The following is a 27,149-nucleotide window of genomic DNA, read 5'->3' as shown; positions in this document are numbered from 1 at the left end:
TTAGAAAACAAACACAGATTGTAGGCTTCAGTTTGTTAATCACACAATTATAAACAGTAAACTATTGTCATCTGTTAAAGATATACAGCCTAAAGGTGTGATGGCCAAATAAATGCTGTGCACCTAATTTAATCTTTTCTCAAAATATCTGCTGAATCTCTGTCTGTCATGACTTATGTTTTGGCATGCTGAGACGTCAAGACAATAAAAAGGAAGACCGAGGGAGTAACATGGGGTGAGTTCTAATGCCACGAGTTTAACCAATTAGAAACTAGATGCATCCATAATTTTTGGAACTAATAGTGAAAAACTAACACCATATCCCTGAAAGATAAATAAAAGTTGTATACAACTGACAAACTTCAACACATTCAATCCTGAACCTAGAACTAACATAATAAACAGAAACACTTTTTTAAAATACTTTATTTGTTGATAGGCCATTGATGTCAACATATAACACAGGTTTGAAAAGAACAGAATACCTCGGGTAAATAGAGCACTTCTGGAAAGTAAGAAACATTTTAATCCTTACTGTGGGCAAAAATTCTGTGTATATATTTTAGTAACCCTTTTCTGAAAACACATTACCTTTCAGTTACTGCATGTAAGATTTGCATTGAATTGTATAGAATAAAAATGATACATGCTGTTTGTAGTTGGATGACTTGCACTGATAGAACAACATCTCTGCATTAGCCCGATAAATTTGGTTAAGAGTTGTCAGTTACTGTAAAGATAAATAGTATATTCGAGTAAAAAGTTACCGGAACCAGACGCCTTAAACCTGGCTTAAGGGTTCTGGTAAGATATGAGGCCAAGTGGTCAGTTTTTGTTAGCTAATAGTTAATACATTAATTGTTAACAAAATAAAAAACAAACTTTATAGGAAATTTAAAAGAAAAAATTCTAACCAATGTGTGGTCTGGTGACAACAACAAACCCTTCATAGTGTTGGTGGGTATTTTAAACTGTAGCCTGTCCAGCTTAAGTCACTTCAATATGTGCAAAAAGAGAAGATCACAGATCACAGAGGTAAAGCGATAAAATACACTGGAAAATAATGTGAATAACTGCTATTGTAGTTAGCACTTTATCAACAGGACAAAGATACACTTGCCTAGTTCAGAGGAAAGGCAATGACAGTAACAGATTCGTCAAAAATCATCACACATCAAAACTTATTTTAACACAGAGTTTTGGTTTGATTCTCAAAGACCAATAACTAGTGCAAATACAAGCCTTTCGTTCAAGAGAGTTGATATTTGTGTACATATAAGAGGAAAATCTAATGTAATTCAAATCAAATAAAGACAGCACAAACCTGATCACTGTACACTAACATTAAATAAAAAGATACACACCTCTCTCACCCAATCCAGAAAGTTGACATCAGTAAGTGTCTTCAGTGCTTAAGTGAAGTGTTTCCCAACCCTGTTCCTCAGGGATCCTCAACCTTACACATTTTGGATGTCTTCCTTAAAGAGCTGAGGAGTTGATTCAAGACATTCAAAATGTGTACCGCAGGGATCCTCCAGGAACAGGGTTAGGTGCCATTGATCTAGATTAGAGATTCTCTCTGCCTTGTGTGTACACACACCCGGTTCATCTTCCAGACGGACAAGAGCAGCAGTAGTAACAGCAAAGGCAGAAGCAACATTGAAAGAGGACACAACTATGTGCTGCCAGGCACACAGATCCACTTTACGCTGTGTATGCACACACAGCTTCAGATTCAAAAGATCTGCTGTTCGAACAGAATCTTTTCAAAGCCTTCAGGTGGAGTATGGTAGAAATCACTGAACTGGCAGTCTATGATGGCACTGTCATCCACTGAGAGAGAGAAAAAAGAAGATGGAAATATGAGTTCCTCGTGCAGGATTCAGCATAACTTCTTTGTTTTTTATATTAAATGAATGGCAGCATGAATCTCTTTTTTTTGTAAGTGTCATATTGATTATTGACTCAGAAATGTGCTTCCGCATTACATTAACAACTAAAGTTATATTATGAGCATTGCTAATTATTGGTATTGAATTGATATTACTGGCAGTGTTGTAATATGCAAGGGTGAACCAGCGTGCCAATATTGTAAAACATAAACCACACTCACCATAAACTACAGGGAATACTGTCCCTCGAATTCCTGAGGCTGGACAATGCATGTTTTTTCCATTCAAATACAAGTTCAGTTCCACATGGTCATAGGTCAGTCCCTGAAAACAGACACACAAACGATACAGCATTATCATATTAGCTATATTTCACAATGAAGCTATTGGTAGCTCACGTAAGCAAACATACAAAGGAAAAAACTGACCACTACATCTCCCTCCTGTGGCAGACTGTTGGCAGGCAGTCGATTTTTCTCCTCATTGTTGTGGTATATGGAGCCATCATGTCTTAGCACCAAACTGTGACTGTCTCGACCCAGCGGCACCTGGTTCAAATTTACTTTCTGTGTCGCCACACCGATCCCCCATACACCTGCATGACAAACATCCATAAACTGAGACAGATACACACACCTGACCAAAAGTGATCTCCAACTTTTTATTTAAATATAGCAATAATGATGCACTACAAACATTTTATTTATGTTGTGTGGTTGTGTTTGGAATGTAAACTGAAGCTCAGCATTGGCAAAAAGTAAAGTTTGAGCAAATCCTATCGAGTGGCTACAAAATATTACTGCAAGAGAGGATCAACAAATATTAATAAAAGATCAAATTTGACCATATTCCATTGTTTACCAAATAATTTTGCACAAAACATACCTTAAAAGTTAATTGTAAATCATTGTTAGGTTCAGAAAACATGTAGTCTTCTGAAAAAATATGAATTATAAAATAGTATTAAACATTATTAAAAAATGTAAATCATTTTATATTTATTTTAGATTCTGCTATATGGAAAAGGGGGAATAACACAGGAGACAGAGTTCCACCTCAAAATGTAGAGGGTTTTTATATTTTACCCATGCAATGGGCTCCAAAAGCTATGCACACTTTATACATAAATAACGGGTCATTTTCTGCATTTTTGGTTTAAAATGACAAAATATGTCCCAAACTAGAGTCCCCCCAGTGGATCTTGGCCACTTCCAACACTGTTATCAATACACCACAATAATGTAAGACTGAAGTCACAACAAAAGCCGTAGCATATTCATACAGACAGAATGAAGACATTAATGTATAAGATCTTCATAGGTACTCACCCGTGGACTGGATCTTGAACTCAAAATAGCTCTTGTTCTGGTGTAAAGGGGCGTTGGCGAGACAGGCTCCAGTTCCACAGATCCGCCTCCCGCTTTTCACTATGACCACATCCGTCCCTGGGAAACAAGGCCAGGCAAACTCTTCATGACCACACTGACACAGCAGTCACAAGGTATGTATATATACACGCTATTTGTATGCAGAATAACATGCTTCTTAAAGAATCGTTCCTTAAATCCACTGAAAATGTGAATGAAACGAGATATCGGATCTGTCAGGGCTAAGTTATATAACAGCGGTAAGCAACTGATGGCTTGTGGAAAACGATCGAACTACTTGATTGATTAGATTCTACAACAAACGTATGCGTCTTATTTACCGAAGAATTGAACTGCTAGTCGTTGTTTTGGGATATGCCGTCATCGGCTAATTTGACACGCATCTTCGTGTAAGTAAATCGGTGACTTTTTGTGACCCCGCGGTTCTGATGTTCACCGAGCAATGTAAATAACTCTTACCCATATGATGCGTGTCTAAATGTACGGTTGGCATTTCTTTGAGGGGAGCATGACCCGGTCCGCCATCCCCGCAGCAGCCCAAACAACACGTAAAAACCGCAGCCATTCTAGCGCTGAGATCACCGGAAGTGCAGTTACACACGTCAAACTGAAGAGCGCACAACTCTCCATCCCAATAGAAAAATCTTTGAGCTGCAAATATTCAAATTGAGTGCTGAAAATGTTTTCTTATGAGACACAACGTTATCTGCCTCAAGGAGGCGCTAACGAGCTCTGATGTAAGATTGGGCTGCATTTAAAATTCAATACGGTTGGTGTCTTATAAACAGGGATGCATATAAGTGGTGCGCATGCGCGACCAAAATTAAAAATGCGCTCTGTAAATAAGTTTAGAACGTTCATTTGCGTACTGACATGGTTGAAACCTTTTGATGCACAATCACTGTTTTAGACTGACTAAATGTAATACTGGATAAGATTTCCGTTTGTACTGAATGCTGCTAAAACTACTGATATCTCGTTTGTTCCCGTTGTTAAACGGGACCTGTGTGTAAATGATGAAAAACGGAGTATTGGTAGCTCCGCCTTTGTTGGTTATGCTTTCGTTACTAGAGAAGCACGCGGCACGCGCAGCCTCTGTGAATGTCTGGAACTGCACTGCGCTGCGCGTCTACCAAAACACCGCTTCTCTTAAACTTTCTAAAAGGACAAGCAGTTTAAACTTGACACTTGCACGCAGCTTGTGTTTCTCTATGCTATACTCGATCCTAGCTCCGCACCGCAAGTCTCCATGTGCGCTCGCAAGTGCACTTCCCAGCAACCTGCCAAAAACCAAAAAGGTTGTCGTTTTAGGTTTCAAAATTGGTGTTGAAAATTAATATTTACTAATGTAAAAAGAAAAACAAGAAGAAATACATTATCATTGTATTTTAAGTGTACTTTAAAGTAATATAAGTATTATCCCACTTTATTATTTTGTTTATTGTTCATTAAAAAGTAACTACTTTTTTACTTTTATTTTTAATAGGTAAATATAATTTGTCACACTATGTGCAATGTAAGCACCAAACCGAATCTCCAGGTGCTCTCTTGAGAACCAGATAGAAAAACTTATGTGCACCCCTGCTTATAAATAAACATCCTTAGTAAAAAGAAACATTTTGTTTAAATATATTGATTCCAGCTATTATTTTCCGAAATTATAAATATTTACCCATGATAATGTTCAGTTGCAAGTGAAAATACTTTTAAATATCCTTATGCAGCAATCTTGTACAACTACCCTTACGAAAATTAACCATGTTTTTTTTTTAGGTACAAGAGTAGTAACCATGGTTTTTAGGTGCATTGATTACTTGGGGCAAAAACATGGTTTTACTACAGTGACCATCGTTTACTATGGTTTTTACAAAAACCATGGTTTTCAAAACCATGGTTATTTTGTGATAACCATTGTTTTACTACAGTAACCATGTTTTTTTTTTTTGTTTTAACTGTAGTAAAACCATGTTTTTTCAATTTTAACTGTAGTAAAACCATGGTAAATTTTCGTAAGGGTATGGTTGGTCCATCTTTACGTGTGGTGAGAACAGTATCAGGTACCACGTGACAATGCCCGTTTTTATTGGACAATAAGTAAACGTAAAAACAATGAATTCACAGCTAAGTGTCAAAATATAAAAAACTATATCATTTTAGACCCATCGTTTATGACCACCTGTTTTCAGGTCCCCCAGTGAAATGCAATCCTACCGAATAAATAGCTAGATAACAGCTTCAAAACTATTTATATTTTAATATTTTGGGTTAATCTGTTGTCTTTATCACTGTAGTCTAAATCTCCTACATAAAAGCTATAAGAGTATCTTATGCCTTACATTTATTTGGGATGAATCCTGTTTATTTCTAAATGTACTGTATGTTTTCGCTTATTTGTTTTTATTATATAAAAAAATAAAACAAATCTATTTGATCTTATCCTACTTCTATGACAAACCTGCTGTTCGCCGAGGCTCTCGCCCTCTCGTGGTCAATTACGTCACTGCCTGAGCTTTCATCCCTGATTTGACCAATGAGCGCATAGCCTCGGATGCAGTTCTCTTCCTGATGGCATGGAAACAGGGGAAGAAAAATCGAGGTCAAAATATTTTGACACGTGACTCAGTAGCGATTGGTTATCGATGCGTCAAGACCCTGACACATGGCACGAGCATATGCGACCAGACCACATTGGCGTGATGTGTTTGTGGGAGAAACTATATGATTCACCAGTGTAGATTACTGACATTTTAGGATGTTTGTCTGTTAACTGCACAGTGGTCCACGATGAGTGATGAATGACAAATATCAAGTGATTTATATAACATATGAATTGCACTTTAGTGGGCAGATTATAGGTAACGCCAGTAATGACGTAATCTGTAGAGAGAGAGAGAGAGAGAGAGAGAGAGAGAGAGAGAGAGAGAGAGAGAGAGAGAGAGAGAGAGAGAGAGAGAGAGAGAGAGAGAGAGAGNGAGAGAGAGAGAGAGAGAGAGAGAGAGAGAGAGAGAGAGAGAGAGAGAGAGAGAGAACACTCCCTAGCAACCCCATCCACGGATGAAGGGATCATCTGCATTTTCGTTGACACTGCACAAAACGTGTATCTAACTACCCGACCTTGAAAATGCACCATGCCATCCGGACGTAATGCAGAATTCGTCATTGCAATGTATGGCTTTCGTTGCATTGTCGAATAACACGTTGCGCGAATCCATCTGAATTGTTTGAGCATACTCACTTGAGCTGAACTAGTTAAAATCGCTCAATTGGACAGGGCGAAGTCTGCACAGCAACAAGAGCCACGATTGCGTTGCACACTTCCTAAGCATCTAGTGCGTTTGTAGTCCAATTGCTGATGCGTTCTGCCTGCAAAATCTGCCACAACCGTAGCAATGCCTTGACAACCGGACCTAGGCATAGGGCGAAACTCAAACATTTTGACAACTCGGCGGTGGCGTTTCTGTTTTTGACTCACATCAATACCTCGAAGTTGGAAGGTCTTTGGATATCAGTGCACGAGAATTCCCACGTGGGCAATTAAAAATGAAGTACTGGTGCACTCAGACGTCTTCATCATCAGGCAATCTGAACTACTATTTAGTTTCAGCAGCTTCATTGTCGGGCTTCGCTCGAAATGCACGCTCATTAAAAACAAAACTAGGCTGGACACTCAAAATCGATCGATGCAGATGATATTAATTCTTGAATTATAGATTGTGACATACGACATCATTAAGATCTAATTTAAATAGCCAGTACAAGGATGACGTTTTTTATTGTTTTTATTATGAGGCAAAATTATCTTTTGAGCTTAACTATAGGTGCTGGAACTGGAATGGCGTTAAGAAATAAATAAATGTTTACTGTAGGCTCGTAGGACAATCTCGATCGGTCAAAAGTGCTTTGTTTTTGACGAAACACTTGCATTATACAAGTATGTACAGTATTGTGCGTAACGGATATGATGCTCTGATCCTGGACAGCAGTGCGCGCCCTAGATACTGAGATGCACTCGATAGAAGCTTGGCAAATTGATGGCAGTTGTATTGATGTGTCATATCGTCGACAAGCTGTCATTATTTATTTATTTTTTCACATTAGGATACCATGGAGCTGTTGGAGGAGGACCTCACATGCCCGATATGCTGCTGTCTCTTTGAGGACCCGCGCGTTCTGCCTTGCTCCCACAGCTTTTGCAAGAAGTGTCTCGAGGGCATTCTGGACGGCAACCGAAGCATCGCATGGAGACCTCCGTTCAAATGCCCGACCTGTCGAAAGGAGACCGTGCACAACGGCATCGCAAGCTTGCAAGTCAATTACTCCTTACGCGGCATCGTGGAGAAGTACAACAGGATTCGGGTGCTGCCGAGGATGTCTCTCTGTCGAGCTCACAGTGGGCAACCGCTCAACATTTTCTGTGCCACGGATCTAAAACTTATCTGTGGTTTTTGCGCCACAACAGGTGATCATAAAGGACACAAGTTTTGCGCGCTAGAGGAGGCTTACGAAAGAGAGAAGGTAGCGTTTGAGGAGTTGTTTCGTGTCGTGGAGGGATGGAGAAGTGCGGAGGTGCATTCGTGCTTGGAATCGTTGGAGGGAGCGAAGAAAAAAGCGCTGGAGAGGGTCTCAAGGGACGCAGATGGGGTCTCTCAATACTTTGACAAACTCTTGCGCACACTGGAGCACAAACGGAGTGAAATCCTCTCTGACTTCGAGACTCTGAAGCTCGCGGTCATGCAGACATTTGACCCCGAGATAAACCGACTGCGCTCGGCGCTCGAGGAACAACGGCGCGCTCTCGCCATCGCCGAATCCTTCCGGTCACTGTCTGATCCTCTTACTTTTCTACAGCAGATGCAAGCCTTCAGAGAAAAACTGCGCGTGATTCGAGCAACACCACTGCCGTCTCGAACTGACTTGGAAGTGGGTTTGCATAACCTGCAGAGCTTCGATGTCAAGGAATGGGATCGAGTGCGCCTTGGAGAGGTGGACAAGCTGTGCGCCCCGTACGAAAGCGGCTCATACTTGGCTTCGTTGCCCCCTGCCCCCGTTCCTCGCTATTCCCGTGTACTGTGGAGAGTTGTTCTGGTTGTATGCGCGTGTCTGCCTGCGCTGAACTTTCTCCCTTCAGACTGTCTTGCTCTGAGCTTAAACGATAAGGTGGTCGCACTCTCTGGCTTTACTCTGCCGGGTCCAGGGGAGATTGTGCGCTGGTTCGGGTTCTGTTGGAAAGAAGGAGCCGCAATCTGCACACTTCTCATTGAGCTGTGTCGGAACTGTATCTTGGACCTTATAAACACGACATCCGATTTCATCAGCTGATTTTATAACTTCCTTCATTAGGTACAGTTTTAAAGTACAGTTTTTTCAAACTAGTCTATACATCAGATTTGTAGCATTGGGGAAGTTAAGTTTGTGTTTTCGTTTGTTATTAAACTTGCAACAAGAACGGTTGTTTCATATATAGTCACCAATTGTGTGCTTTAAAAGTAACACAGATTTTTTTTGCTCCTTTTACGTGAATGGAAAACGTGGTAATCATTGTTTACTTTTTGAATAACACTACAGAGTAATGCATTTTTCACATTCCACGTCAAGTGGACAATCTCCTCTCGAATAAAAATGGACAATTCTCACATATGATTAAATTGTCATCATTTGTAAGATATCTGTAGATGTGGAAACAGTAGTGAAGTGAATTTAAAGACAAACAAAACTTTGAGAGGAGAAACACGATTTGACAGAAGGTTATGCGTTACGTAACTGAATGTCGGAAACACACACGACCACTCACTTTGTAATTCATTCAGAAATATTGGGCTACTTTTAACTCTATTATAATAGAACATACTATTTTAAGGTTTATTTTGTTTACATACATAAGAATATTACAGTAGTATTCAACTAAGCCCTAAAATCTTGAGACCTAGTTTTAAGTTTAATTGAGTTGCGTTTGTTTATCGAATAGATTCGTGTCTTAAGTTTGGTAGTTATGGAATAGCTATTTTATACAATTTAATACATTTCTTTCAAATGATTAAAAACTCCACAACCCATTTGTAATGTTAGCCCTTCTGTGCATGAGAGACACGAGATTTGCAAAAATGGCAGGAAGTTGAGACTGATTTAAAAAACGTTTTCCCTTTTTCCGGTTTAAATTGTAAAGCTGAGATATTCACAGATGACTGTTTTAGTATGACGTCATCGGTGGAGCCCTGCGCACGTCACTGCACATATATTTAGCCGACTGTTGCCAGGCGAACTGGAGTTGATAAATGAAATGATTTTTTTAATTTACTTTACAAAATACAGATCTAAAATCTTTAGAATAACATGAATTTGTTGATAAATATGTAACATTCTATGACGAATGTATTGCTAAGAAATAGTTTATTGTGAAATGGCGCCTGGTGTTATGTAATCCACATTCCTTAATGTTTTTCACGTCTTTTTAAACAAATGCACCACTGTATAAAATAACGAGTTTTCAGGTTTCTATTTCATTTTTATACTAAAATCCAAAGATTTGTAGGAAAGAGGGTAGCAGTTTGGGTGCTTTTTTTACTGTCTTTCTGTATCTAATGACTCACGATTCAGTTGTCTTGGCTGTTTGGTTTTGTATCGTCAAGATTCGTTTCTGAAAGAACCGCACATTGTACACTTAAACTTGTACTCCGAAAACTTAAATGATTTGTTTTCTTCAATTTTAAAATGTGAAAAACTGAAAATAAATAAAAGCATTTCTTTTTAGGACACATTTTAGTTGTAGCATTATGCTGACTTGAAATTGTTTAACTACATCATCACACAACGACTTAAAGCCACATAAAATGTCATATTCACTGTGCCCTAAAAATTGTTAAAATGTAATATCATCGTTTTTCTTAGACTAAAAGAACAGGGCCCGTATTCGTGAAAAATATTAGCGCAAAGAGTTGCTCCTAGTGACAAAATTCTAAGAAAATTCTTAAAAATGTGGGCGTTTCCCCTTAAAATTACAGAAAAGATCCTAGTAAAGAAAAAAGAAATTCATGAAGCATCTTAACCCTTAAAAGAGCTCTTAAGGTCCAAAATTTTAGGAGTAGCGAGGAGGACTTTTAAGAGACTTAATAGTTTCTTTAGCAGCAGAAAAAATGGACGAAACACGAAAAGTGAGAAGAAATGTGTTTCCATAAATTTCCATATTACTTTAAAGATTCATCTGATTTTTTATTGTTTTTGTGTGTTTAACATAGGTTTATCTTGGTTTTCTTGTATAGCTGCTTTGATGCAATGCAATGCAAATTGTAAACGCGCTATAACATTAAATTACATTGAATTGAATGACAGTGAGTTAATAAGACACAACACATTAGATCGTGCAGGACCGATCCTATTAGAGACACGCTAACATATCCAAGCCAGTGCAGAAATGCCATAGCGGCAGAAATAGAAGAAATCACTACATTAACATATTTAGCAACAGGAGAAATGCAGCAGAGATGATTTGGTACTGTCACAACCTTCTATGGGGATCACACAAACAATTACAGCACTTACAGAAACTTATTGTGTCACTGTTCATTTCCTATCAAATACGTTGACATTAACAGCATGGTAAATAAAAAATAAATAATGTATTTGTGTGTGCGTAATACGGTAAAACAGAAAAAAATTACATGTGCAATTTCAAACTAATGACCCTATAAAACAATCTTTTTTCCTTCTTGGCCAACAAACCAACCAGTCTTCAAAAGACATAGCAACGGGGTCAGCCCCGCCTCCTCACTAAGATCAAAGTTTTTGTCTTTTCCTTGCTCAGAGTTGCTCTCAGATTGGTCCTGAATCACTTTTAAGCCAAGACGTTTTTAAGATAAATTAAGAGCTTTCTTAGAGGATTCTTAGAAGCTTTAAGAATACGGGCACAGATATTTAATAGCTCTCAAAAACACTGGAATTCACAGCTATCATATATAAGAACGAAATCATAATAAAAAAAAAATTCCATACGTGTCATACGGCGTTCGCAATGGCAAAGCAACCTTGCATGGTGATAAATGGTGCAGCAATATAGAGCATTAGCACTAAGAGTAAAACTCCAAATTTTAATGGTGCAGAAAGAAAGAATATTTTCCCATTAAAGTTGTTTTAATTTACTAAAGATGCCATTTTCTAACATTTAAGGAACTAGAGAATATGCAAGCGCCGTCCGGATTGAAGACTTAAAACTGATTTTGCGTGTGTGTGTGTGTGTTTCTATAGAATTAAGAGCATGAGGGTCTCCATCTGTGCGCTGCAAATTTTGAGTGCTGGAAGATATGAAGGTAAAATTATTTAAGCTTTACACAAACACATAAAAATATAGAGCGACCTTTTTGTTTTTACAAAAACATTAAGCTAGACCGCCTTTTTATTCAAACACACTGACCATGCAGCACAATACAAATAGTGCGAAAATCAAAGCGCATTTTGTTTTCATTAAGGTAAAAAAAATCCGTGAACTTAATTTTGTTTTCTCACCTGCGACCGTGGCGGAGTTAAGTTTTTTTTAAATAAAAGTAGGCCACTTTTAAAGTAGGCCACAAACGTGTCTTATAAAATGCAATTTTTTTTTAAAACGTCATAAATTCGATTCTGATTCAAAATAATAAATGTAGATATGTTTTAAAACTACAAGATGCTGGTGTACATTTGTCTATTTGCCCGTAATTAGTTTAATTAAAGAGCTGTAATTATAAAGCATTCACGCATAAACCATCATTTTATCTCTAAATCTTCAATAACATCAGTAATATTTGTTTCGCCTACAGCTCAAGAAAACCATTTACTGCTTCTACAATATAATATCTGTGTCGACCATCTTTAATTAATGTCTAAAAGCGTCATACGACTCAAATGAAGCATCAGATAATTAAATTAATGTGTTAAAACGTGGTCATATTACAGGATGAGTGGTGGTCGGCTTAAACGCAGTTGCTTCATGGCTAAGGACACAAGATGTGATAACCGTGAACCGTTCAGACATAAAAAACATAGGATGCATTTCTGCGTAAAATAATGTTTCTGCGTTCAAACTGATATAAAAATGTAGTGTTTACAAGTCTGATAAAACACAAAGTTAGACTAAAAACGTTTACAGCGTCGGTAATAAAATAATCGAAAGCAAGCATTTTGTCCAAACAGTGTGTAAAAATGAGAACAAAATATATATATATGGGTCGTTTTTTTTCATTGAATGGCGATTTCAGTATTTGAGTCCTGCACAGCTTACTGTTCTTATCACTGTTCAAGTAGTCTAAGTTCATTTTGAACCCTATTTTTAACAAATATTACATATATAAATCAAAGTCCAAAAATCTTAATAACGGTACGGAATGTCATTTTTGTCAAGTACAATTTCAGGAAAAACTGACAAAACGATCCTAACAGAAATGCGCCCGTTTATATTTTTTGGCGTCTTAAATTTAATAGTATTAACAAAAAAAATCTGAACATGCTGTTTAGTGACTGTTTGTAGAAATACAATTGGGGACCCTTGCTCCAATATTTATATGCACTCCATTACAAGAACCGGAATAATCGAGATTTGAAAAATTCTAAAATAACTTTTAATGCAGGTTTATTTAGTATTTTTTGTGGCCTCATTTTACCCACAAATTAAATTTCAATGCGCATTTTGACTTTACGCTATGGGCTTGTTAATTATATAAAATCTGGAGTAATCAATTAAGAATAAAGCAGACACCAAATACTAGCCCTCATATAGGCCTAGTCAATGCAACATCTAAGCTAAACAAATAAATAAAGTGCGCCAAAGTCAAAAGTACACAGGTCACAAGTTTTTCCTTTCTTTTTTGCATTTCTTTTTCATTTGTATTGACACAAAATAATTAAAAATACCATGCCATAAAACGAGATTTAAGCAGCTGGAATATTTAATGAAGGCAATGGACAAAACCAATTGGTAGAATTACACATTTACATATTCAGGAATACAAATTGTACACAAGATCACAAACTGGGCAAAGACATAAAAAATGTAACTGGTATACAAAATAAAACTGATAGAAATGTCCTAGAACTAACAGTGTCTGCCTTTACCTTTAACCCTTCAGTTTGCTCCAGTGAAGCTGAGCGCTCTCCTTACTTCTGTGATTCAGCCCATGGAGGAATTTTAGTACCAGTGAGTCAGCCATTACCAGCAAGGCCCTGGTAGCTGTGATAAAAAGATGATGTACATGTGCAGCTTGGTGACTTCTTGCTTCAGCAGCACGAGCAATATTGGAGGCATTGGCCAAGGAGTAACTCCAATATTTACATGCTGCTAAAGCAAGACAACACACAGATTTCCACACACGAGCTCGATCCCTTTCCTGCTGCGTATGTCCCAGGAATTGATGCTGCAGCACATCACGGCCTGTATCTCTGTATCACCACAAACCATTCTGTGCTGCTACACCATCACCTAGAGAGGGTCCCTTTTTCTCTCTTTCTCCTAACACACATTCACACGTCCTCGGCAACACAACCAAGCACAGCCAGAACCACATGCGTGTGACTCCCCTTCCTCCCTTCCTTTCTCTCCCTCTCTCTCTCTCTCAATAGGACATGAGGCACTCCAGGACTCCATCTGAAACAGAAGAGAACAGGACGCTTGAGCAAGAACATACACACTGCAGCTGGATGTGATGCTGTCAGTTTGCAGTAAAATTCCATATTCACTATGACATGTTTGCCTGTATGTCATAGAGTAAAAAAATGTGCTTCGATACAATTCAGTAAATATTTATTAGAACACGTTTATCACCTGGATATTTAAATATTTTTAGTCAAAAAGTTATGGCATGCAAAGTCAGCATGTTGCACCAGTTAAATAAAGCATGTATTTCTATAGATTAACAATATGGATCAATGAATAATAGTATTTTTAACAGCAAGAAAAACAGAACCTAAATTTTAAAAGAAACGTTATGGGACTAACCTGGATTTTTAAAACACTCCAAGTTTTATTGTTTGGCATGTTTACATTTGACTATTTTTGGACATTTAATAAGAGAGGACCCAACACTTAAGTAGTAATTTTTTTAAATAATCAGAATTTTAGGCTTTTAAATGTCAATGGTATTAATGATTATTTTCCCTCCAGATCCATCAGCACCTTTTCTTCACTATATGGAAACCTGGCCTCTAGTTGCTCATCCGAACACAGTGCTTTCAAAGGAAACAAGCAACTAACTGTTCTAGAAAAACTGTATTTAACCTTCAAGATTCTGTCCGATCAACACTGGCAACATCCAAATCATCTTCAACAGCAGGCACCTGCCAACAACTTTCCCTTTAACAGAGATTTCCCACGCTTACATTATGCTTAATATATATGGTGTTCCATTTAATATGTGTGTTGTTTTATATGAATCAATTCTTTGCTGTTTCAAGTAAATTAAATTGAAATGTATAAAAGTTATTATACCTATGGGTTAAGTTAAGTTTACCTATTGGAGAATTTTGGTTCTGAACATTCCAGTAACTTTAACGTCTTAAATGAGTGCTGTGAATGACCACAACATTATAAAACCAACAACCTAAAACAATGGGTATTTGATTTGTTTAATGTAATAGTTATCTGTTGTCATACATTAATAAAGACAGTGTTTACGCTTTTTACCCAAATTACAAAAAAAATATTATTTTTGTTATTGGGATTTTAGGGTGCACTCTGACACCAAGGTTACAACCTGACTAACATAATTATTGAATTTGGGTCAATGATGCAACATGGTTTCACAGCCAAGAAACAGGACAATGTACATTACTGATATGTTGTTTAGCTCCTGATGAAATCATTGCTGCGGGATACATTGTTTCTCATAAAAAGTAACATAAAAGACTTTGACAGGAAATGAGAGAAACAGAATCTTTCCAAAGTTTTCCAGCACTGACTTTGGCCCCCAAATAAAACATAATGCCTATAATTGTGATTACAGAGATGGACATTACGACTATGAAGACTTTTTCACAAGATACAGTAAGGAACCTATGGCCTGCATTTGACAAACAACCAACTTTGTTATTCTCTAACAAGATCAAGCATCTGAGAACTACAGAATATACAAAACCTACTGTTATAACCTAGTTAAAACAAAACAATCTATTTACACTTTCACCTAAGCCAATCTTTCGATATCTGAAGATTAGAGTGATTCGCTGGTCTGGACATAAACACAAAATTTAGTATTCTTAAAAGACAAAAACAGGATTACAAATGTGCTTAATAAATGATCCATGATAATTTTGTTCTTTTGAGGTGTCAATCTAAGACAGACAACCTAATGCTTAAAGTTTTTAATTATAATGTTATAAGTTTTAATACCACCACAACAGCTTTTTTTAAGTTCTGAAAGTGTAATTTTCTGAAACCTAACTTCCTTGTGTCAAACACAGCTCTCATAAAAACAATAAAGTAAAAACATTTGAGTAAAATGCAGAGAGATGCTATTACCATTAATTGTCTTCAGCATTCTGACATCACCACCAGGCAAATTCTGAAAAAAAAAACCCATCAACAAGCAGGATTATCAACATTTATATGTGATAACATTTACATGTAGGCTATATAAATAACTGCAACATTGGTAAAAGACAAAAAAACAACACACAGTGAGTGTAATAGTGTGTATAAAAATTGAGAGGATGTGTCGGTCTCTGCAGCTTCTCAGATAAACCTGAACTCAGCTTTATCTATTTCAACAAACACATTCATACACATTTCCCTAAAAAAAATCAGATTAAAATCATTAGTGGCCTGTATTAATCCATCATCAGTGCAGTCCATTATATAAATAAATAATTATATTATTTGAAAATAAAAACACAGCATGGAGTTTATATAACTTTAATTTCGTTAAAGAAAAAAGTCTTAATCTTTAGGGTTGGATTGGGGCAATATTATGCATTCATTTTAGTGCAAAGTAGAAATCCATGTGTGCGTTTACAAAAATAGATTTATTACGTTTTTTTACAGTGTGTCCGTTATACTCTCTCCCTCTCTCTCTCTCTCTCTCTCTCTCTCACACACACACACACACACACACACACACACACACTATACTAAGATATTACGAGTATCTTCACAGGAAACATCTGACCACATGAATTTTTAGCATTGAGGAAAAAGGCTCAGTCACAAAAAACTGAAAGGGCTCTGAAATGAGACCAAAATGCACACAAAAAATGACACCAAGTAAAAGAGTGGTTAAAATAATAAACAGCCTTGTTAAATGACAAAATCCACAAATCAAACCCATTTCAACAAGTTGTGTGTGTTTGTCCATATTTACACTTCAGATGAAATTAAAAAATATTTTTTGTATAAACTTTTAGATAATTCTGTCATTTAATCTCATGCACTGGTAACACCATAATCCCACAAGATTACATGCACATGATATTCATCATATTATGGCATCATTATATTTTGACAAATTTAGTCATTTTTATTATTATTATATGACTTGATTACATAGATAACAGTGTATCAGCACAATTCCCATAATCTGGAAATTATCACTTGTGTGTGTGGGTGGGTGCAGAACATCAGAGCACCAGAACAAGTCTATGTGAGTGAGAGGAGGTGTGAATGAATGTATAACATTTAACCTTTCTCTGCTTGTGTTCAACAGAGATCACATGACCTTGGGGTCAAAGGGTATCACCTCCACTCCTCCATCAACAGCAGCATGTTACACACACACACACACACTCCGAGAGACCAACCTCCCAACTAATTACAGTCACAGTTAAATGATCTAAACAAAATTCAGCCAAAATAATATTCCATTTTGTATGCGTGACTTTAGATTACTATAATTAGACAACAGTGTAGACTTTGTAAAAGGTCTCAACTACTAACTTTTCCCTTAAGAGAAAATAATTTCTATAGGCAAACCGAATTAACTACACTCCTACAACTACTGTAAGAAAAGCAGTATATATTTGTTTGTCTCCAATCCCCATCACTCCTCAGTCTGTGTAAATATTTAGTCAAAGTAGGAATGACATCAGGCAAGCCTGCACACCTGTACGACACCGCTGCACCTGAATGCGGCTTATACGATACACAGAAACATACACCTGTGCCCCACTGCCACCTCTCAACAGCAATGAAAAAAGAAAGCCCTGCAACTCTGCAAACAAACTCCATCTAGCAGCTTGCATACTACAGAAGATACAGTTGTCACTCAATATCTGTGCTTTAAGTCTCAGAATTTGGGATGGCTTCTTAAAAAAAAAAAAAACTTAAATACACAAACAAGCTTTTCCAATAATCATTAAAAGCATGGGTGAATGTGTGTCTACGACCACACATTTGCTACTGCACAGTACAGTGGGCCAAAATAAAAAGACTAGGGTTTCAATTATAAAAAAATAACGTAAAACTTTGTCACCACTCTTAACATATAACTTCAATCAATTATGCAAATTCAGAGCCTCTTGGCATGTTGTATTAACGTTTCTTACCATAATCTCATAAAATTATCTGCACAGTTAAATTAAGTTTATATATAGCGTATGGTCAGTACACCATAAGACTTTATTTTCTGAAGTTCATAACTGAATTTTCTTACCAACTTTAATTTTGTACACCCCACAAGTAACTTCCCTAGACTGGTATTTTTTCCATTAAATTTAGAGCTGACAGCACAAAAACTGTTCAAGTTAACCCTAGGCCAGTGTAAAAATGCATCTCTGATTAGATCATTTATACATAACATATAATATAAATAAACTATACAACTTAAGTCACAGTCAGCACAATAACCACTTAACTGCCTGTATTATAGACCTGTAACTCCATAAAAAAATGGCGCCTTTTCTCTATACCAGCAAACAAACAACACTGAATTACCAAAACTGTAGGTGGAGAACTGCTATAGTTTTTCTAAATAAAAAAGCTAAATAAGTGTATAAATCACATCTTACAAAATCTTGCACAGATGTGAGATGCATATTACCCTCCCTGTGTGAAGTGTAACCTACCTAACATAAGTTATAGGATAATTACACATTTATTTCAGCAGATCATGGCTGTCGCAGTGGTCTTATGGAGTGCATTAATATCCACTGTGCAATAATTAAGCATATGTGTCGAATATTAAGCATTAAAGCAATAAGAACTAAAGTGTTACTAACAATGACACCAACAGGACTTAACAGCATCATTAAAATACAGATTTGACAAAAGTATTAAATATAATTTATTTATAGAAGAGGAAGGATGTATCACTGGTTATGAGGTACAAAAAATAAAATGATAAAATTTAGGAAATGTTTTAAGTCATATAATATCAGCATTGTGCTACTGAAACATCAAGTGCCAATTGAGTGGGTGTATGACGTGTCTGTTGATTAAACTGCAATGTTGTGAACATGATAAAGAAATCCTTGTGGTTGACTTCTGGGGATTTCCCTACAGTCACAGGCAGGGTCAACTCATGGGAAGAAAAAACTGCCAGGAAATGTAAAAAAATAAATAAAATAAAACAAAACACTTGTAAAACAAAAAAGGCTGCATGTGAAAATTTTCATCACAGATAAATACCTCTGTTTGGGCTGTTTTCAACATACAAAAACAACACTTACGTAAACAAAGAAAAAAGGTTTTTATATAAAAATGACTAAATATTAATCATTTTTACTCTAACAATGATAAATCATTGCAAGTTTTAGCCAAGTAAATTAGGAAATTATGATTGCACCCCAAGTACAACGTGTATTTTATTATAATGCAAGGTATATGTAAATTGGGCTTGTGCTGATTTGGCATAACTTGTCCCTTTTTCTTTTTGAATGTCAGTTAAACCAAATATGACTAATATTTAGGCTAAGCCAGAGAGCATTAAAACCTTAAAAAAACTATAAAAATTGCCCTACAAAAGTCATATGCCAGTCTTACATCTGAATTGTAAATACCAAAAAAAAAAAAAGAGCTGTACATACCCTGCATAAAACTATTATTGAATCAGAACATTAATTAAAAGCTTTAAAACTTTATTTCTGAACCCACTGGACTTGTTCATACTTTTTATTGCCCGGTTGGGTTTAAACTGACCTTAGGTCTCTGCTAGGTTAACCCCCATGACATGGACGGGTCTTTACATCAATCAACACAATTAGGAGGTCAAAGCATCATGGTAATAACTTAATGACCTTTCTGCATGTGACCACTACGTTACGTATTACAAAAGCTCCCGAAGAGCCACTTTCCTTGAAGCAGTGGGGATGTACCATGGGTCGAGTGCGATACAAAAAAAACAACAACATAATTACTTGAAAACACGAAAGACAGAAAACACTGGGCGCTATACAAAAAACTGAGGTGCACAGGCTGACACGACCCTTCGCAGTCAAGGACTGACAATCAACCATTCGCCATATATGTATTTTCACCTAATGTTATTCTTAAATAATAAACAGCACTGGTTGTCGCTGTGAAAGGCATTAAAGTAAATATAATCCTAAAACAATCCATATGATGAAAAATTGCACTTCACGATCATACAACTAGGCCTAAATTATCCCACAGTGCAACTTGGTTATGTAATTTCAATTTATAGGCCTGCCTGTATAAAAGCATGAATACGTGTCCATAACACTTTGTGCGTTACAAATCGCACGGGGGAAATGTTTCTGAGTAAAGTTGCGAACCTGATGTTGCAATCGCGTGGTACAGTAGATCACCACATTATGACGTGTTGGTTCGATCTAGAGATGATCCTGTTCTACAAACTGTTTATAAACTGGTTGCCTTCTTCATTTCATCGTCCAACTCCAGTGCGGTCAAGTTAGTTGCCATTACAACACTTTTCCACCTTTATTCTATTTCTATGCACTCTTAGTCTATTTTTTGAATAAGAATGCAACATAAATGATCATATACATTAAACAAAATAAGCTACATTTTCATGCAAAACGTTACTTACCTAAACGGTCTTCTTGGTAAATCCATAAAAATGGTTTGAAATAAAAAAATGATGGAACACAAATTATAGAGTCAATGCCAAAAAAGCAAAACGTTGGTCATAGTTGCTGAAACGCTGAATCTTATTTTACTGAATGAGGAATAAAAATGTAGTAAATAATAGGACAATGTTGGTCGGTGTGGGATCCCGTGTATCGCTCGCTGATAGGCTGTCGGGCTCACCGGCCGTCTCGCTCACATCACCAATCCCGCTCAAACTCAACGTTTTAAAAAATGCACGAAACCACCTCACTCATTTAAGCAACCCACACGAATCTATTCCTCGTCGCCTGCTGTAATTTTTCGAATTTTTACTGATTTTTAAGGTCATCCGTGTATTTGTTGGGTTTTTCGAAAATAATTATATTTCCTTTCCACGGCGCGGCTCCTATCGGACGCCCCTTCTCGGCTGGAGATGCTAGCCGGATTAGCCTGTTAGCTCACTTCAGTCTTCAATTTACAATTTGTTGTCTTTCCTATGTCCAGTCATTATCCTCTTGAAAATACCCAAGTCAAATTTGTGGTGAATTTGAGGAAAAAGTATATTCTTCTTCAGAACAGACGAAAAGTGCGTCCCCCTCCTTCTCTCGTATTACTGAACTGCAGAACGGAGCCTCTGCAGCTGTTGTTGCTATAGCTGCTCTCACTCGAAAATGGCGCCGAAAGCTCTAGTCTTCATTCAAATTGGCCGGAGCCTCCCCCTGCCCGCATTGGGCATGCCGGGACCTAGAGCGGCGCGCCGGATTGGTCGAAACAAAATGCACCCTCAAACCGGCTAGCAACCCAGAACCCACGCACAATATCCTTACACGGCCAGCAGAGCACGGTTTAACTGTAACTCTGCCAGTTTGTGTTTGAAATAACGAATGCTAGGACGAGCGATTGTTAATAGCGCTTTTACGCCATTTATATATTCAGGTGAATGTTCTTTGTTATAGACGATGGATGTACGCTGGGGCTCTAGTTGCATCACAAATCTGCTATGTACGTTTCAGAACACCACTATTATGAAATGAATCTAGAAACAGCAACCTATATGCAATGTATGCATTTCATGCTAGAGTGTGGGCTGCCGCTTTTCTAGTGCGCGCCTACGCGTGTGTGACAAAGCTATGATGCGAAGTAGGACAAGTCTTATCATTTGCCTCATTGAAAATAAGAGGGAACTAAAGCATTGCTAACCGCGGTCAAACGTCTTCCTTTATAACCCAATTTAAACGTGCGGGTAAATTTACACTAATGCATAACAGAGAATGATGGTTGATATTGTAAAGCCGAAGCAAACTGCCACTTGGATGTAGCTTAACAACAACAACAGACTCAGTGCTATACTAAAGCAGACAGAGAGCAACTGCGAGCTGCGTCACTCACACCACCAGCAGCGTGAAGGTTGATTGGGAGAAGAAAGAAACTGTGCTCCATCTGTCAAATCCGCCACTTTCGGATTACTGACGACTGCATCATTCGGATAGAGACTTTCAAAATTTGGCACTTCTTTGTAACTATTTGACCATCAACCCCAGATGATTCATTTGGGGCCATTTAACATATCTGGTGACTGTGTGACCAAATTGCTTTAAAACCCCAGCCTTATTGATCAACGATAAACGTCAACTGAACAAACCCAGACAAAGGCTACTTCCAAGAGTACTTAGAAGTCTGGGGCAAAGCTTCGACGCATAGTGCTTTTTGCTAAAATGGTTTGTTATCTAGATGCATATGATGATAGTATGATAGCTCCACTCAGCCTTTTTAAACAAACTGTAAACACAACAAAACGAGTATGCATGCAAAGGTCTAATGTGTGAACAGTGAACGAATAAATAGACACCCTTGTTTGTACTCAGATAAGCTGGGGAAGGAACTGGAAGTGTGTCGGGCAGTGTAGGCCTATGCCAAATAACATGTACACCTCATGCAACTGTTTTAGTGTCAACCTCATTTTCCAGTTATATGCCAAGTATTTGACATTTGCTCACGTCTCTCATAAATTGGGTGTTTTATCTGAACAATTCTGCAAAACTAGATTTTTCAAACTTGACTGTCATTATTAGATTTACTTACTGTGCTTTCATATTGCTAATTCCACTTATGAAGATGAAGCATGTGCTAGACTGCTCAAAATATGTATAGCATCTTTCTACTTGCATTAGTAACCTTATTTTTTCTTCCCACCATCACAAAATAAAGCAAGCATTTTAACAGAATCACCAACCAGAATAAAGTCATCACCAAGTTTAAATCAAGACTTAAATTCTCCTTTCTTTGCATTCCTTTACCTCATATGATACTTAATGTTAATGAAACTACTTATTGATTTAATTTTTTTTATTCTTCACAAGAACTGTCCTCACTAGCCTAGTACACACTTATATAAATGTAAAGTATGCTGTTACCCATGCTTTAGAACGGCTAAATGAGCACGCCTCGTATTTTAATCCGTGACAGGTTTTTGATATTTTATCAGAAGGTAAAGTAATGATAACACAACGCAGTGCAGGCAAGTCCAGACAAGCGCGTCAATTCTCGCGGATGTCCCGCCTCAAAGGCAGACCTGCAATGATGTAAGCCTTTCCAAATATAGCGTGTTGCCGAAGCAACGGGGCTGCACCATTGGTGGAGCGCCCAGTCAGTCGTATGACGTCACTGGGCTAGTGTTATTATTGTAAACAGGGCGCTTACTTTCCACGGGCTCTCGGGTCCCGAGCCTTTGCTACGCGTTTCTTTGTTCACTGGCTGAAAAGCTCAACACGACAAAAGACTACTCACACAAAAACACAGTGGACGTGTTATGGACCTCATGTCATTGTCTACGAAAAAACTAATAAGAAACCGGCTAACAGTTTAAACAAGTAGTTTTATTCGACTCTAATTAAACATTTTTACTTGACACTTAGACAGAAACGTATATCGAAGACACCCGGCAACTTAAAACAAGAGTTGCTCATGTTTTGACAAGTAGCGCGTTTTTTTTTTTTATTTAACCCACCGCTGTTAATGTCAAAGTTACGGTTTTGATTCACGGATCATCAGAATTCAACAACTTGCTAGAATTTCAACACAAAGTAAAGACTGACATTCAGTTAAGAGACAAAAACTTTTTGACAATTAGTTCGACGTTTGTTGCTACTTCGGCACAAGAGCTGTGGCATCATTGTTTCAACAACAACAACGACATGAACTTAATACACGCGTTTTTTGCTCTGCCACCCAAACTTCAACACCATACAGAATGCTCAAAGATTTTGTGAAATAGTTATGTTTAATTCTTACTGGTCTATTCACGGCGCAGAGAGACTGATCGGTACCTTAAAGTTCATATGAATGGCACTTACCCAAAGCGATGCGGAAAAAAATAAGTATATATATATGAAGACATCACTTGACTCTATAGAGGGATGTTCTACTATGTATTGACAATTCCCTCCTGAAGCACGTTCATTTCAATTCGTATCACAGTTTCACCTTTTTTATATTGCCGTTTCACAAGCCATCGAGGAAGTTCTTCTTTTGTTCCAGTATATACACAGAGCGTCAAAGTTGCGCGCTGAGGAGGCGGAGCGGTAGAGCTGCGCGAAAGAGAGGAAAAAAATAGACCAAGCGCCTGTGCTCGACCTTAGATACTCAAGACTCAAACTCTACGACCTAGCCTTACAAAAAAACCACAGGATCAGATTTGGTCACGTGCTGCGGAGCGGAGACCGAGTCCTGTGTCATAACTGCAAACAATCCCGATCTCTACGACATGAGACCTATAGACCGGTCGCAGCGCTCGTCCACAGCATGGTTTGAGAGCGAGGCTTTACCTCTGGCTGCTCGAGAGATGCCAAGCAGCCTACCTTATTATAGCCAAAGTCTCCTTTTATTGTGAGGAATTTTGAAGAGGTGAGAAACTTCTCGACCTATTCTTTAAAAATATTCTCTTAATGCACGGTGTGTTTAGATAATCTAAACAACGCATCGTTTTTATGGATGAATTTAGAATTTGACTTTGTTTTTGTTACCCCTGTTGCAGCGTTGAACTGCGTTCAAGCAATAAAGCCTGTCCAGATGCATCGGTTGCTGAACCAAATTATAGAGCTTTTGAAAGTTTAACCATGCATTGCACTTTTTATAATGACTGGCAAACACATTTTCTGCATAATCCTACTATGAATTAAATGTTTTAAAGGTTTAATATTAAGGATGCCATGCATTGTGAAGTCCCACATTGAGTGAATGGCAAATAATGGTATTTTGGTATATAAATAATTATTTTATTTGTTACTATTTTGCAAAAACTGCTTATAATTAGGCATACATGTAAATATAAACTCAATGGGCAAACATTGACTTCCAAAGTTATGGTAGCCAATCCGGCAGATATACACTGACAACAAAAGGGCCATGTACAACTGAAACCTTTGTGCTCAATGTTACATTAAATATAAATATTTAATTTGACTGCCTTTATTTTGGATGGCACGTGCTGTTTAGGAAGTTAATTTGAAAGTGGATCTATTTATAACAGGGAAAACATACGGCCTGTTGACACAGCTGAGGTGAGGTTTTCAGCATTTTCCGACCTTCCTCGACTCACTCTCAAACAAGCAAACACATGCTGACGATTATCACTTCGTGGCTGTAGGTGATTTTTAGGATCAAGCTAAATATTATATAGGAATTCAGAAATATATCATAATCTTATACAATTATTGTAATCTAAACGCAACGTAATAGGCTACATTTAGGATTTATGCGTTTCATCATACAAATAAGTTATTTGCGTTTTCTTAAACACTACGAAGTTTTTTTTATTGATAAATCAAATCGTCTTGACCAATTCCAGACCTAAATCCGTCATCATCATCGCCCCCACTGATGTTTTGCACCGACTTGAAACGTTGGTAAATGGTAGTCATTTCGAAAATAAGTTTGAAGCATTGAAATCGTCCTTTTGATCAAGAAAATTGCATTTTTCTTAGTTTTCACACTGCGTCAAAACAAATGAAAATGTAACCTAACGAATTCACACCTATAACGTGTGGATTTATCCAGCGAAAACGTTGCCGTAAGAATAAGTAACGAATTTCTTCGTAATTTTTAACTTAGCATATCACTCTATTAGTCTTCTTGTTTAAAATGTGAAAAAATATATTTATTTCTTTATTTTTACGAATATAAATAGCCTAAATAACCAATTACCCTATGCGTACTGACTTGAAACTTGTAGATAGTCAGAGCATTTTTATAAAATATAAAAGCCTGCTCAATATATCTTGACAGCCAGTTTGCTGACATAAACAAATTCGTATTTTGACTGTGCTCCACAAACTTCGTATTTTCGTTTCGTGGTCGCCCTAATATGGTTTCCCCAAGTTATAGGCTACGTGAAAATGTGGAAATATTAACCTAGCTTCACGACTAAATTTAGGTTTCTTATGAGGTTTAAATTAAACCCCGTTATAATTACGAAAACATAAATATATAGCCTAAAATTAGTTTGAATGTTTGTAGTTGACCATAAAGTAATCAATAAAGTGTCAATAAAAGCACTTAAAGATCAATTCGATTTCTAGCGACCTGCCCTATTAATAAAACACAATAAACCCACTTAGTTCATCAACACTCAAAAAACAATTATTTACAAAAAAAATACATTTTTTTATAATGTGCTTCTCAATCTTGGTAGCTTACTCACACACTCACCCAATTCTCATGGACCTCAGGCAGTTTGAATAAGTCCCACATTAAGAAAGAGGCGTGTGTCTGCTGTTGGGTGATGCTGTAAGATGCTCAGTGCATAGTAAATTGACCCCATTTGTGCAGCAACAGTACCCTACTGATGCGCAAGCATTAGGCTACTTGTTTAGGTAACGTCTGTCTGTGTGAGAGTGGAAAAGTTAAACCAAACACCAGTTAAATGTCCCTGTTTTCTTTTTGCTTTCCAACAATATTGTGGGAGCATGTTTGTGCAAGGCAGCATAGTGTGTTTGCCTAATTTTGCATGTGTGTGGGAGGAGGTATGGCTCAGATGCAAAATAAGAATGGTTATTCTCATCTCTGTAAAGGTTATGGACTACTCCATCAAATATTACATTAAACAGACCAACAGATCAGATATATATTTAAGCCTGTGCAGATGGTGTCAGTGGTTGTAGTTTATTGGAGCTCTCACCCAACTTAGATACTGCCTCACTCTTACAACACGAATGCAGTTACTCAATAATGGTGTCACACGTTGAAGGGGAAAGATGACCAGTGTATGAAAGGGTACAGTTTTACAAAATAAATGATTGTCTTATAGGTAAGTGTTTTTAAAAATGTTTTTAAAAATGTCCCATCAGATGGCTCAGTTTAACTTTTTGTTAGAATTTAGTTTATTTATTTTACTGTATCTCATTCCTATCAGTTTATTTATTTTGTTTTATTGGCATTATAAACGAAGATAAGATTACTATAATTTTCCATTAAGGTAATATTTAAGAATAGACAATACATTTACAATCAATCCGCAATTATTGAATACTTTACGTGTTGCCTTAGGGCATTAACCGTTACATGTATAAGGTAATGTCGCCATCTTGTGGTAAGATTTAGAAACCGCAATGATTTTGATAAGCGGTTTATATGTTCAGCTAACGGTAGGACACCTGGGGTGAAATTATTATTATATTATGCTATATTTATTGAAATTATATTTATTTTATTATAAAAAAATCTTGTCTTATCTTGTACAAAATTATTGCGAAATATTGTGTAGAATTGTGAGAAAGATGCTACAGTTTAACGGCTGAGCATCAGTGTGCCTTTAAGGGATTCTGGGGAATGTACCATTTTAAGGAGGGGTTGCAGGAACTATTGAAAACGATGTGGTATTCACAAAGACTTTCTAAA

General features: G+C 37.1%; 2 protein-coding genes and 1 long non-coding RNA gene across 5 annotated transcripts; 1 reads left to right on the top strand and 2 right to left on the bottom strand.

Annotated features, from left to right (window-relative positions):
- Positions 1–408: 408 nt before the first annotated feature.
- On the bottom strand, positions 409–3,875 carry spryd7b (SPRY domain containing 7b). Its single transcript, XM_057335565.1, has 5 exons — positions 3,740–3,875; positions 3,221–3,337; positions 2,321–2,487; positions 2,114–2,216; positions 409–1,833 (listed from the first exon to the last, which is right to left on the bottom strand). The coding sequence occupies exons 1-5, from the start codon at positions 3,843–3,845 to the stop codon at positions 1,736–1,738; spliced, it is 591 nt and encodes a 196-aa protein (XP_057191548.1). The 5' UTR covers positions 3,846–3,875; the 3' UTR covers positions 409–1,735.
- On the top strand, positions 3,307–15,688 carry trim13 (tripartite motif containing 13). Of its 3 annotated transcripts, XR_008963115.1 has the most exons (5): positions 6,309–6,857; positions 7,379–8,620; positions 11,519–11,580; positions 13,862–13,949; positions 14,403–15,688. XR_008963115.1 is itself a non-coding variant. In XM_057335563.1 (3 exons), exon 2 carries the CDS (start codon positions 7,385–7,387, stop codon positions 8,597–8,599), a length of 1,215 nt encoding a protein of 404 aa, XP_057191546.1. In that variant the 5' UTR covers positions 3,307–3,393; positions 7,379–7,384; the 3' UTR covers positions 8,600–8,620; positions 11,519–11,628. The 3 variants fall into 3 exon arrangements, 2 of the variants coding, with proteins under 2 accessions (XP_057191546.1, XP_057191547.1); XM_057335563.1 differs by lacking the exons at positions 6,309–6,857; positions 13,862–13,949; positions 14,403–15,688 and adding an exon at positions 3,307–3,393 and having other exon boundaries at positions 11,519–11,628; XM_057335564.1 differs by lacking the exons at positions 11,519–11,580; positions 13,862–13,949; positions 14,403–15,688 and having other exon boundaries at positions 6,311–6,857; positions 7,379–8,913.
- LOC130555392 (uncharacterized) lies at positions 13,774–24,127 on the bottom strand. The gene is made up of 3 exons (XR_008963116.1): positions 23,609–24,127; positions 15,756–15,798; positions 13,774–13,886 (listed from the first exon to the last, which is right to left on the bottom strand). It is a non-coding gene; the product is annotated as an uncharacterized LOC130555392 (long non-coding RNA).
- Between the last annotated feature and the right edge of the window lie 3,022 nt (positions 24,128–27,149).

Source organism: Triplophysa rosa, linkage group LG6, assembly GCF_024868665.1.
Source record: "Triplophysa rosa linkage group LG6, Trosa_1v2, whole genome shotgun sequence".
Taxonomy (NCBI): Eukaryota; Metazoa; Chordata; class Actinopteri; order Cypriniformes; family Nemacheilidae; genus Triplophysa; species Triplophysa rosa.
Note: the sequence above shows the minus strand (reverse complement) of the source record. Positions and strands in the feature narration are given on the sequence as shown.

Coding starts and splice junctions, on each gene's coding strand:
- spryd7b (XM_057335565.1), bottom strand. CDS start 3,845: ATGGCTGCGGTTTTTACGTGTTGTTTGGGCTGCTGCGGGGATGGCGGA. Junction 2,217..2,320: donor CACAGGAGGGAGATGTAGTG/GTCAGTTTTTTC, acceptor GTCTGTTTTCAG/GGACTGACCTATGACCATGT. Junction 1,834..2,113: donor AGTATTCCCTGTAGTTTATG/GTGAGTGTGGTT, acceptor TCTCTCTCTCAG/TGGATGACAGTGCCATCATA.
- trim13 (XM_057335563.1), top strand. CDS start 7,385: ATGGAGCTGTTGGAGGAGGACCTCACATGCCCGATATGCTGCTGTCTC.